Source organism: Medicago truncatula, chromosome 3 (assembly GCF_003473485.1).
Source record: "Medicago truncatula cultivar Jemalong A17 chromosome 3, MtrunA17r5.0-ANR, whole genome shotgun sequence".
Lineage (NCBI taxonomy): Eukaryota > Viridiplantae > Streptophyta > Magnoliopsida > Fabales > Fabaceae > Medicago > Medicago truncatula.
This window is the reverse complement of record NC_053044.1, coordinates 47,393,091-47,404,706: the sequence shown is the minus strand read 5'-3', so window position 1 is coordinate 47,404,706 and position 11,616 is coordinate 47,393,091. Positions and strand designations below refer to the sequence as shown.

The window sequence follows — 11,616 nt, the reverse complement described above, 5'->3', positions numbered from 1 at the left end:
TGCCATTCTAAGATGAAAGTTAGGTCAATTTTTTGTTTCATAACAAAACGTTTAGATTAGAAAAGGCACGTCATGCAAGGTCAATGAGAAACATCAATCACGACAATGATTTATTTACAATAGAATTTGTAAATAGCCTAGTAAAATAGAAATTTCAGACATGAACTCAAGTCATAGATTGTATGAGTAGAAGGTCTAATCATATAATGTCAACCTCTTTTGGTTGTGAAACTGGTTATGCGGTTATATCTTCTTCTTTTTTTATAATAAAAATGATATGATTCTTTTATAATTTGTGGATACAATCTACTTGTGTTGTTTTTCTTTCAAAAAAAATCTACTTGTGTTGCTTAGGTTGTCCCCGTTGTTATAGGTTAGTGGGGTATTTTACATGAAATCTCGAGTTCAAACTCGGGTCACCACATTCTCCCTTCTCGTGTATATTTAATTGAGTATGTGTTAGTCACTGAGCCAATAGCAAAAAGGTTAATGGGGGTAAAAAAAACACCCTTAAAATTCATTAAATGAAATCATTTTTCTAGAAAAGACGAATTCTTGGTAAAAAAGACTCGTATCAAAATAGGGGTATGCATGGAATTTAAATAAAGAATACACTTCAAAAGCGTATTATGTTTCTTATATTTAGGAAGAAAAAAACACCTTAATATCTCTCTTGTAAATAAGACAAAAGAAGTAAAAAAATAAGAAATCTTATTTTTATGTACATCCCTTACCTAATTTTCCCACATCATCTCTCTCTCATGCAATTTCCAGGTAAGAGAAATTTATACTTTTCTGCATTTTCCAGAAGAAAAGCAGGAAGGTGGACTGCAGAATATGAATGGGGTATTGGACCCATTTTACCAATGATATCCCTGAAAGTGTACTCCTCGGGTATCATATCAAATAGATCAGACCCTTCGCATATTACTTTCTGAATTCTATCAGGATTTAAATAATGAGAGAACCTCACTCTGTCATGATGGCTGTAAGCTTTCATCTTAAAAATGAAATCACTGATTCGACGAAAACAAAAGCTACAATGCCAACCAGCATCTGCCAACATGTTATCCGACTGCCGATAATGTGCATATCTTGTGTTGCCGGATTGATACCTGTGAACCGAAGCCCTCCAACTTTTATCATCTAGACGAAACTCGAATGAATAAAGATAATTCTTTAGTTGTAGATGCAAGATTGAAGGTATTTCATCGCACCATCTCAAGAGGTTAATAGTGTGAGCACTTGGTATCTCATCAACATCAGACATAATCAATAAGTCATCATCTGTAATACCTGCAATCTTAAGGAGTTGATCCAATGCTACACGCTGATAAGCCTCCTCAACAAATGGATTTTCTCCTTTCTTAAATCTTCCACCGATAGTCCCATAAGTTAATCGGGGCTCAATAAATTTGAATTTCTCCCTATTGCTATTGAAAACCAGAGGCTTGGGCAATCCAGTAAATGTTGAGTTTGACTCTAGGATCACAAATTCGGCTACGTAGGGGTACAATTCTTTCCAACGCAAGGTGAGTATTTCGATCTCATTACTAAACAACACGGCATCATAAACACGCCTTGGGTACTCACGAACTCCCCAACCATGAAGTCTGCAAAGATTCACCATGGTAACATTGTCGTTATAATAATGACGGATGACATTGAAAGGTTTGGGTGGTTTTTCCCATAATGGACGCAGAAAGTATGAGATCTTTTGTCCATGTATATATATTCCAAAGATGCACATTGGGACAACCATGAACATGAATATACAGTTTTTCACATCCAAGCCACGCAATATGCTGCGGGTTCTTGACGTACCCGATGTTTGACTTGATTCATGCATGTTTAAGGAACAAAGAATCTTGGTAAACCATAAAAATATGAAGATGCAGCTTCTCAAATCCTAAAAAGATAACCAACCAATTTTTGAAAGGCTAACTTTCCTCTCTACTAGCAAAATTTTCAAGGATTATATAACTGGTACCAGAAATTATAATCATAAAGCCAGAGTTGCATCAGGAAGATATTACCATGCAAAAAAGATAAAACCAAAACGCACAACTTGTTCATGTGAGGAAATCTTTCCCCCATTCAAATTCAAGTACGGCAGAAACCCCCTTTCTCCTCCAAAACAAACCTCCCAAAAATAGTAATAACACAAAAGGGAACAAGATAAAAGGGTGTCTCTTATACATTTACCTGCAAACCACACAAAATAGTTCAACTGATTTGCTAAAATTAGAAAAGTTAAGCACTTAACCTCAAAAAAACAAAAACAACCTTATCCCCCTATCCAAATTCATATCACGCATATCTCATACACACACAAACCACAACAACAAAACACCATGGATAAAATGGGCCAATCTAGGACAAAATCATAACCATCAACTAATGATATTTCCCTTTACCAATTTAATAATTAGTTAGAATTAAGTTAAGAAATGTTTAAATTACTCTATATATTATAATAATTAACTTGAAAATCACTATAACTTTAGTTAATACTAAATTCCTACAACTATGTTAATAATTTTTAATTGTAAATATGATTAAACGTAATTTCTGAACGTGTTTACTTTTACCAACATAAAAGACTAATTTGAAACTAAAAAAAAATAAAAGAATTAGTTTAGTACAAACTTTGAACCTAAAAGACCCTATGACGTGTTTGGAATTGTGTTTTATTATCAAGTTTTGAAACAATATCTCCCTGATACTTTTTTTCAAAGGTGCCAGCTTCCCAATCTCAAAAATATTAACCGAAAAAAAGCACCAGGAAAGCAAATGCATAACCATGAGATATTAAACGGCCAAAGTTCATTGTGGTTTCTCAAAATTATTTTTTAATCAAAATTTCTTAAACTAAGTTGCCTCAAGGCAAAATGTGTATGTTCATTCACACAAAAAGGCGCAAACCTGGGCTCTGTTACTCGAACCTTGTAATAGTAGATGTTAAATAATCAAATTCTTTTCTTAATTTTGCTATAACAGAATTGCATGTTTAGTTTACAGCATAGGGACACAAAGGGTAAAATCCTTCAATTTATAAAGCAATCAAAAGGAAGGTTCTAGGCGATTAAAACTATATATTGTTAGCTCAAAAATTTCCTATTCTTGTCACTGCCAATTTACTTTAGAAACAAAAATCTAAATTTCCCCAACTTCTTTCATTTGACACCACTAATCAACATAAAAAATGCAATGAATGTAAAGGTTGGAACAACTTTTAGCATAACAAGATTTTACTAAACAAATAATAGTCCAACAAATAACTGTGATCAAGCATATAATTCATCAGTTTACATATGTTAGCTTATTCCAGAAATTAATGTTCAAATTCAAATTGACAATTCATACCACGTACAATGTTTTATAACGGAGAATAGGAAGAGAATCTATAGTTTTCTCTAGTCCATACTAGGTACTTGCAGATATAGTTCTGCCAAATTCTGTCTCCACTTCCTCAATTTTCTAAGCTTGTTTATCTTTCCCCAACTTCCATAATGTTTAGTCTGCCAGGATAATGGCACCTCTAGGTCAAGCAACTCAAATAAATCAGCCATCATGTTTAGTCTGCCAAGATAATGGCACCTCTAGGTCAAGCAACTCAAAGAAATCAGGGGGGTTGCAAAACAAAGAGACGTTGCCAGTAGAAAGCCTTTCGTATTCATCTTTTTGGCCATAGGAAAAACCGCCTCCTTCATCCAATCCAACCAAGCTGTTGAGATCTCCCAAGTCCTCAAAAATCTCATTTGGAATTAAATAAGGTACATCTTCAGCATTGTTTGCCTGACCAGGATTATCAACCTTCTGTCGAACATAATCACATATTAGCATATATGAGCAAGTGATGAAGATTAAAGCAAGCATGTTAAAACTATCTATGACTAATACTTTAACAAATTAAAATCTACCGAAAAGAAACTCATAACATTTATAGATAAGAAAACAAATACCTCTGCAATCTTGATTAGTAGGATAAATTTTTTTAAGCAATTGAGCCGTCCAGTTTCTAATGGTTAGTCAAAGGGGAAACTAAGAAACAAAAACCTATTAAGTATTAACAAATAAACAACCTTCACCCTCCCTAAACAAAAGAGACAGTAAGAATGGAAAAGGATGATAAGTCTGCTTCTTAATTTATTTCTTTGGATAACTAACCACTAATTTACAAACTTTCATTTGGGCAGAAGGGGTAGCAAGCATATTCCCAAATGACACCAACAAGTCCAATAGGAAAATGAAGCAGAAAGCAGTAGAATGCAGCATTGCATTAAATTATTGAAAGTATATGTCTAAGCTCACACGTATGTACAGTATAGTCTAACATTCATTACTTAAAGTCATGTGGAACATTTGAGCCCCACTCATCACTTTGGAGTGAATTAATTGCAAGTGCAATGAATCTGAAGGTTTTTCCAGCCTGGGACAAGAACACCATCTCTTGCCCCCAACTTTTTTGAACCAAAATAAAAAGTATAACACAAATGTCCAATGTTCTAATGGCATAGGAAACTATGACAAAAGAGGCGACAATAATAAAAGAGAGTACATATACCAAAATATACCCAAAAAAATGCAGAATACAATACAAAAACAAAAGCACTGCCAACACATGTTAAGACCGATGATCAAACTGATAGAAAGCACATAATATCATAAGTCTTACAGTAGCATAAAAGTGGAGTAGCGGAGGAAAAAAAATAACAGAACCGCAAGAGCAAATGAAAGATAGCAAGAAAGAAGAATTGCAAAGATAAAGAGAAGGAGAGGCTGCCCAAAAAAGAGCGTAAAAAAATGCTTGTCCACTAGAAATGGAAGCTTCCCAGATATTGGAGGTACTCAGATACAGACCTTCTAATAACAAAGCGAAAATCAAAATCTATTTATTAATTTAAAATTTGGCATTCATTTAGAAATTCAATAGAAATATCAAATTTCTATCGAAACATTATATGTATTATACTATATACAGTATACAATATTTCATCCTAATGCATAAGAATTTTGTAATATAAATTACTGTTTACTGTAATCTAATTGGTCGTTATTTCAAATTCTAAAAAATGAGACTATTTAAAATATATATTTTTATTTTAAGATAGTATTTTATATACTCTTTACTACTTTCTACGCATATATTTATATTTATATATAGAATAGAAATATAAGGTATTATATAATATAAAAGAATACATATAGAAATAAATAATCTTCCTATCTTATATAATTATATAATATAATAAATAAAAATGATTAAATATAAATAAATATATAAAATATAATAGATAGTTGAGGCTAAAGATTTTAGATGAACACGATGAGCCTGAAGACTGCTCGATATTACAAGTCTTTCGAGAGTTTTATCTTATAGGTCATGTGGGTTTTGGGGTCTAGCCATGACTCATGATCCAATTTCTCATTTTTTTTTGCTACAGGCTTTCAATCTGCCATCGCCGTTGTTGGTGATGAGATTAGTGCAGCGAGAATGGTAACCGCCATGGCCCTTGCATAACACTAACAGTGCCAATGTGTCATGCAATTCAGCAAGTGACTGACAAAGGAAGCCAGTGTGATGTTTTTATATAAAATACACGATAATTTCAGTATTTCAAAGATAACTACAAAAAAGAGGAAGAGTTCATGAGGAGACAAATACGATATAAAAAAAAAACTCGAGGTAAAAAGTGTAGAAAAAAGATGTTGAAAGATAAAGTCTGAGCAACCAAAATTGGGAAGCATCTGGCACTAGTTGTAACAAATAAATAACAAGAAATAGATTACACACCTCAGATCCATTGTTTTCATTCCCAGCCAATGCATTTTCATCGTCAAAGATAGCAAGCATGGATAAAATGTCATCATCAGCTTGATTGCCTGGAGCTGAAGGGTGTGTCGTGCCAGAGGGCATCAATCTTGATAGACCTGATAAAGAGGTCTGTCCAGTGCATCCCCTTGCAGAGGTATGCATATCATTTTCTTCAGAAATATGGCTTGAGCTAGGTAGAATGAGAGCTGGTGCAGACACAGCAGCAACAGGGACAGCTTGTACATAATCAATTTCCTCTTCGCTATCCCAGTCTTTCTCATTAAATGGTTTTCCATACTGTGCACCATTCCTGGGACCAGGACCTTCCTTTTGAAATACCCTACAAATCACATAGGAGTTCTGCAATACAAATAAATCAGTAGAACAGTTAAGATAAAACCAAGAGAACAATCAGAAAAAAAAATGAGACAGAAAGTTAACAACCCAGACTAAGAATATACCAAGTCATGCTACATAGAATTGATTTGAAGAATTTACCAAAACCCTCCAAAATAGGGGGGGGGGGGGTTAGTTGGTCCTTGGACCGGATACCGAGTTTCCAAAAAAACAGTGAAGAAAGATAAACTCCCCAAAGCCCTCCCATCCCAAACCTCTTCATTCCTTCCACTTTTTTCAAAGCCATCCCCTCTCTCCCCTCCCCCATAAGCCCCCAAATAGACCTTTGGGAAAAAATTGTTCCTAAATACAAGTCTTATTTCAAATTAGTAGATACATTATTATTATTTTTTTAATATACCCCTTATTAATACTAACAATAATTTGTCTTAGGGCCCCTTGTTAATACTAATAATAATTTGTCTTAGGGAGATAGACACGTCTATACGCAAAAGTGCATTTTAGTAACATCCGTACACGCAATGGATACATTAAATACACTATTTACTTTTCGTAATATATATGAAAATGACAAAAGCGGCTTATAACAAGGGATGGTGAGAGTAATAAGATGGCAAAACAAAGCTGCCACTCAATGCTATTTAAGCACGCACGAAGAATCTACAGCCATGAATCATTTACAGAGTGAGTTTAACATGAAAATACATGGTTCTACTATGATGTCATATCCAACAAAAGCTGTAATTTTAGGTATTGAAATATGTATCAAAGACTGGCTTTCACGTGTAAAAATGGGCAATAATAGCAGCAACAGTACTAGACATCACGTGCACAGGCCATTAAACACCATACGTACATCCAACAGAACAGTTCACAACCAATTGATAAACATAATTCCTCATTCAAAGATGTCGTACCTGTGGAACACCATTGTCAGCTAGGTCTTTGTTTTCGAGTCTGTATTCATGCATAACCCAATCAGTTCGGTCTCCTTTAGGAGCTTTGCCAGTGTGAAACACCAGGGTTCTTATCATCCCCACCACTTGATTCCTATGTTCAATCGACCTATCCTTCCCTGTAGTCTTCCAGTAGCCTACTTCTGTTGCCCGATTCATCCTCCCTCCCGTGCAATATTTCTTTCCGACAGGGGTAAAGAAGTACCATTGCAAATCACCACTCTTGAGCAAAGATTTTTCTGAAAAAAACAAATAACAAACAAAACCTTGTCATGTCAAAACACAAAATCCACCAACAGATGAAAAACAAAAACTACTCGAGTGTCATTGAATCCAAACCTGGTAGATCCCATGGAGCATACTTGTAAATGTCAAGTTCATCAATGACATTAAAAGGGAATTTTCTACCCAAAATCTTCCTCTTGAGAAAATACATTACCAGCTCAACATCAGTGGGGTGAAAACGAAACCCTGGAATCATCAATTTTGTTTCGGCCATGGAAAAATCAAAAAGAAAAACCAAACCCAAACAGAAAATGTTTCAGAAACTAACAACCTTAAACTACCAAACCCCCAAATTGAACAAACAGAAACAAACTCAGGTCCTTAAGCGCAACAACAATGTGAATAAACAATAACTAAAAACAAAAACAAGGCTTGTAAATAAAAGACAATGTTAAAAATAAAAAAGAGGGAATTAACTTATAACAACCCTAATAATGGAGAAGGAAGATCAAGTCCAATGGCGAAAGAAGATATTCCAAAGCCTGGTGCGACGATTGTTATTCATGAAGAGAAAATGTTGAGACTGGAAGGATGCTGATGATGATGATGATGGTTCCGTGATGATAAGAAAAGTCATCGGCACAGTGGAACCCTAACATTATCAAATTCAATTTCATATTCTCAGCGATTGGGGAAAATGCATGGCGATGAGAATGAAGAAGAGGAAGCTTACCAGAGAAGGATGAGAAAGCACCACGAACGAGGCGATTTTATGTGAATAGTTGTTGAGAGAGAGTATATGAAGCACGGAAGGGTTGTATTTGTAATGAAGGATTATTTGGAAAAAATAAAAAAATGGAAAAATGTTGCTTGGTGGAGGGGTTGCTTCTCTCTCTTCCGGTGAGTGAGTGAGAGGTGGAGTAGTGTGGAGTATGAGAGAGACGCGGCTAAGTTTCTTTTCCACCAGCTGTTTCCCAAACACATCATTAATTACTAATTCAAATTAATTAAAATTATCAAGATGAACTAATTTTTTTGATAGAACTAATTTATGTTTTTAGTAATATAATTTTGATAAAAATATGAATATGAATCAGTCTTAAAATTATATATATATATATATATATATATATATATATATATATATATATATATTTTGTTTGAAACTTAGCATGATTATTAATAGAATTATTGTTACTAAAATGAGAAAATGTCAAAGTTCAATCATATTGGTGGTTAAAATCGTTCCATGTATTATTTGATTTTGATTATCACATTTGGAGTTTGCATTATATGTCTTGTTTAAAGACGGTTTTCTAGCTTTCATATTCTCTTAATTGAATGAGCAAACTTGTTGGTGTACTCTAATTACGTGGATTGCAATCTTTCTCGTACACTTTGTGTTAGAGTGGCTTCTTTTGGTTTTTAATATATGCGTTAAATATGTTTTTAGTCCTCACATTTTGCGTCCATTTGAAAAATAGTCTCTACTTTCATTAAATGTTTTTAAAATCCTCATATTTTATCTCTGTTATCAAAATTAGTTCATGAATGTTGATGTGGCGGTTAGTGGCTCCCAATTATTTTAGGGTTAAATATGTTTTTTGGTCCCTATATTTTGCGCGACTTTGAAGAATAGTCTTTACATTTTGGGACCCACTAACTGTCACATCAGCATTCCATTATAGAATTAACAACAGGGACTAATTTTGATAACGAAGATAAAATGTGAGGATTTTAAAAATATTTAATGAAATGTAGGGACTATTCTTCAAACGGGCACAAAATGTAAGGACTAAAAATATATTTAACCCTTAATATATTATACCTTGTGGGACAACCATAATATACAAAGAAATGTCAGTTTTGACACAAAAATCAGAGCAAAGAAAGAGAGAAAATGAGAACATAATGCGAGCACGAGAGAAAATGTTGTCATAAAAGTTACAAAATGGTTGTTTATACATCATTTCTCTAATAAAATAGACACATGTTACTGATTTTTATTTTATTTTTTTACGAAAGATGGACGAACTCTAAAGAATAACTACGTATCTAAATGAACATTCTTTGGCATACAAGTGATAAAGTTAGCATTAAAAAGTAGTTTATGGAGCTCAATAAAAGAGTCTACACGATTGTACAAGCTAACCAGACCAGAGAAAGACTACAATTTATTAGCAACTCAACACATCGGTTTTCTTTTCTCCAAGTATGACAAAACTAGACACATTAATCCAAAGTCAACAAGTCTCGAATTTGCTGCACTAAAGTAGAAACCACCTCACTAAATTTGTAACCATTTCTTATAGAATTTTTTAGTCACTTTCAACAATGAGATGAGAGATGTGATAAGTGCTAGAAAGTTGTATTTTAAATGAATATTCAAAGCACTTTTGTTATTTGTTTTGCAAGTTATTGAGGGAAAAGCCGAGAGATAAGTGGTTATTGCCTTTTTACGCTTGATCTATCTTACTTTACCCATTTGTGCAGGATTCTAACTCAAGACACCAAAAAAAGAGGCAGAAGCACCGCTTTGCTCGCCCTCAACTCGCAGTGGCGAGTGCTAAAAGGTGAGCAAGAGGTAGGAAGACCAATTCACTCGCACTCAACACGCAATGGTGAGTAGGAGGCGAGTGAGCTCGCAATGGCGAGAGCAAGGCGAGCTTCAGAGGCGAGCAATTCTAGAGAGCACCGATTTTCACAAGCTACCAACTCGCAAAGGTGAGCAACTCGCAATGGCGAGTGAAATTACTCGTGAGGCGAGTTAGGGCGGCCTAAACTCCTTAGAGGTGACGTGGCTCAAACTTAATGGTGAAGAAACATCAACTCGCCATGGCGAATGGAGTTACTCGCGAGGCGAGTTGATGCAGATCAAGAATTCTATAAATAGCCTACTTGAACTTTTCATGAGATCTGAGTTTTTCATAGTTTTTAACTTGTAATACTTTTAGAGAGAACGATAGGGCTTGTTCTTCATAGCGTAAGATTGATAGAATGTGGATTCTTCCTCAATTGTTGAGAAATCACAAGTTTGTAATGAATCCTTCTCTTTCAATTCATTCTTGCAAGGCTTCCATGACAATGAGTAGCTAAATCTCCTTTGTTGGGATTAGAGGTACTTAATCTTAGCTTAACATGTAATCTTTTGATCTATAAATATATGGTTCTAGCATTTGATTTGATATTGATGTTATTCTTGCACTTTAATGCTTATGTTTGATTTAATTGTGATTGAGAAATACGTTTGAATCTAGGTTTAGAATAATCATCTATCAAAACATAAGTTCTAGACATGGAATTGATGTTTTGATAATCACCTTTTGTATCCAAACTTAAAGCTTTCTTATCATTCAATAGATTGGCAAATCATCGATTAAATGATAAGACCGACTCTTGAATCATTCAATAGTTTGAGACATCGACGATTGAATGATACAATTGATCTCACAATATTGTTTGAACACGAATGGTGTTGTCGAGGGATACGTGATAAGAAAAGCTAGAATCCATGTATGGTCATTAGGTTACGTATGTGACGCTTGATTAAGGAACTCTAATCCTAACAAGTTTCACGCCTTATTAATCTCAATTTTATTATCCGCAACTTAGTTACTAAAACAAACAACAAATTATCTTTTAACTTAGAATGGTATTTGGTGTCGGACGGTCCGTGATATCGCACTAGTCCCTAAGGAGACGATATAAATACTTACTATTGTTTGATGCAAAAATACTACATCAAGATGTGTTAATTCCAAGCCATATCCAAACCAAGACACATGCCCATGTTTCAGAATGAAGGGCGTCACAGGCTCCAATCTTCCTAATGTAACCTCTGATCCATCTACCATCTAAGTTGAAAAATAAGACGCCACATCCTACGAGCTCGACAACTCCATTGCAAGCACAATCACATTTGAGCTTTATCCATCCATCAAGGGTTTCTTCTAACCAATGTAGATTGTCTCCTTGGGTTAAAATTTACAGTGAAGTTGTTAAGCAAAGCAAGCATTAATTCATCTTGTGAGAATATGTATTGGCAATCACATTTTGGCATTTGAGAACCATCTTAAAATATACATATATTTCTTATGGCATATAAGTGGTCATGAAAACAATTTATCAGTTAACATCGATATAACCAATCTCTAGCTTATTGATGATGTTAAAAGTCTAATTCATGCCATCAAAAGAAAAGATATCTATTATACGACTATATGGGACAAGACGTAGCCATGCCTAAGGAGCAAAACACAC

At 34.3% G+C, this 11,616-nt stretch overlaps 2 protein-coding genes across 5 annotated transcripts; both read right to left on the bottom strand.

The window, feature by feature from the left end:
* Positions 1-655: 655 nt before the first annotated feature.
* On the bottom strand, positions 656-2,422 carry LOC11425546 (uncharacterized). Its single transcript, XM_003602556.3, has one exon. It carries the CDS (start codon positions 1,847-1,849, stop codon positions 749-751), a length of 1,101 nt encoding a protein of 366 aa, XP_003602604.1. The 5' UTR covers positions 1,850-2,422; the 3' UTR covers positions 656-748.
* An 811-nt stretch (positions 2,423-3,233) lies between these two features.
* Positions 3,234-8,286, bottom strand: LOC11423052 (NAC domain-containing protein 82). Of its 4 annotated transcripts, XM_013606103.3 has the most exons (6): positions 8,090-8,284; positions 7,844-8,008; positions 7,471-7,602; positions 7,093-7,370; positions 5,798-6,178; positions 3,234-3,819 (listed from the first exon to the last, which is right to left on the bottom strand). In XM_013606103.3, the coding sequence occupies exons 3-6, from the start codon at positions 7,565-7,567 to the stop codon at positions 3,565-3,567; spliced, it is 1,011 nt and encodes a 336-aa protein (XP_013461557.1). In that variant the 5' UTR covers positions 7,568-7,602; positions 7,844-8,008; positions 8,090-8,284; the 3' UTR covers positions 3,234-3,564. The 4 variants fall into 4 exon arrangements, with proteins under 4 accessions (XP_013461557.1, XP_024635611.1, XP_003602603.1 ...); XM_024779843.2 differs by having other exon boundaries at positions 3,234-3,816; positions 7,471-8,008; positions 8,090-8,286; XM_003602555.4 differs by having other exon boundaries at positions 7,471-8,008.
* Between the last annotated feature and the right edge of the window lie 3,330 nt (positions 8,287-11,616).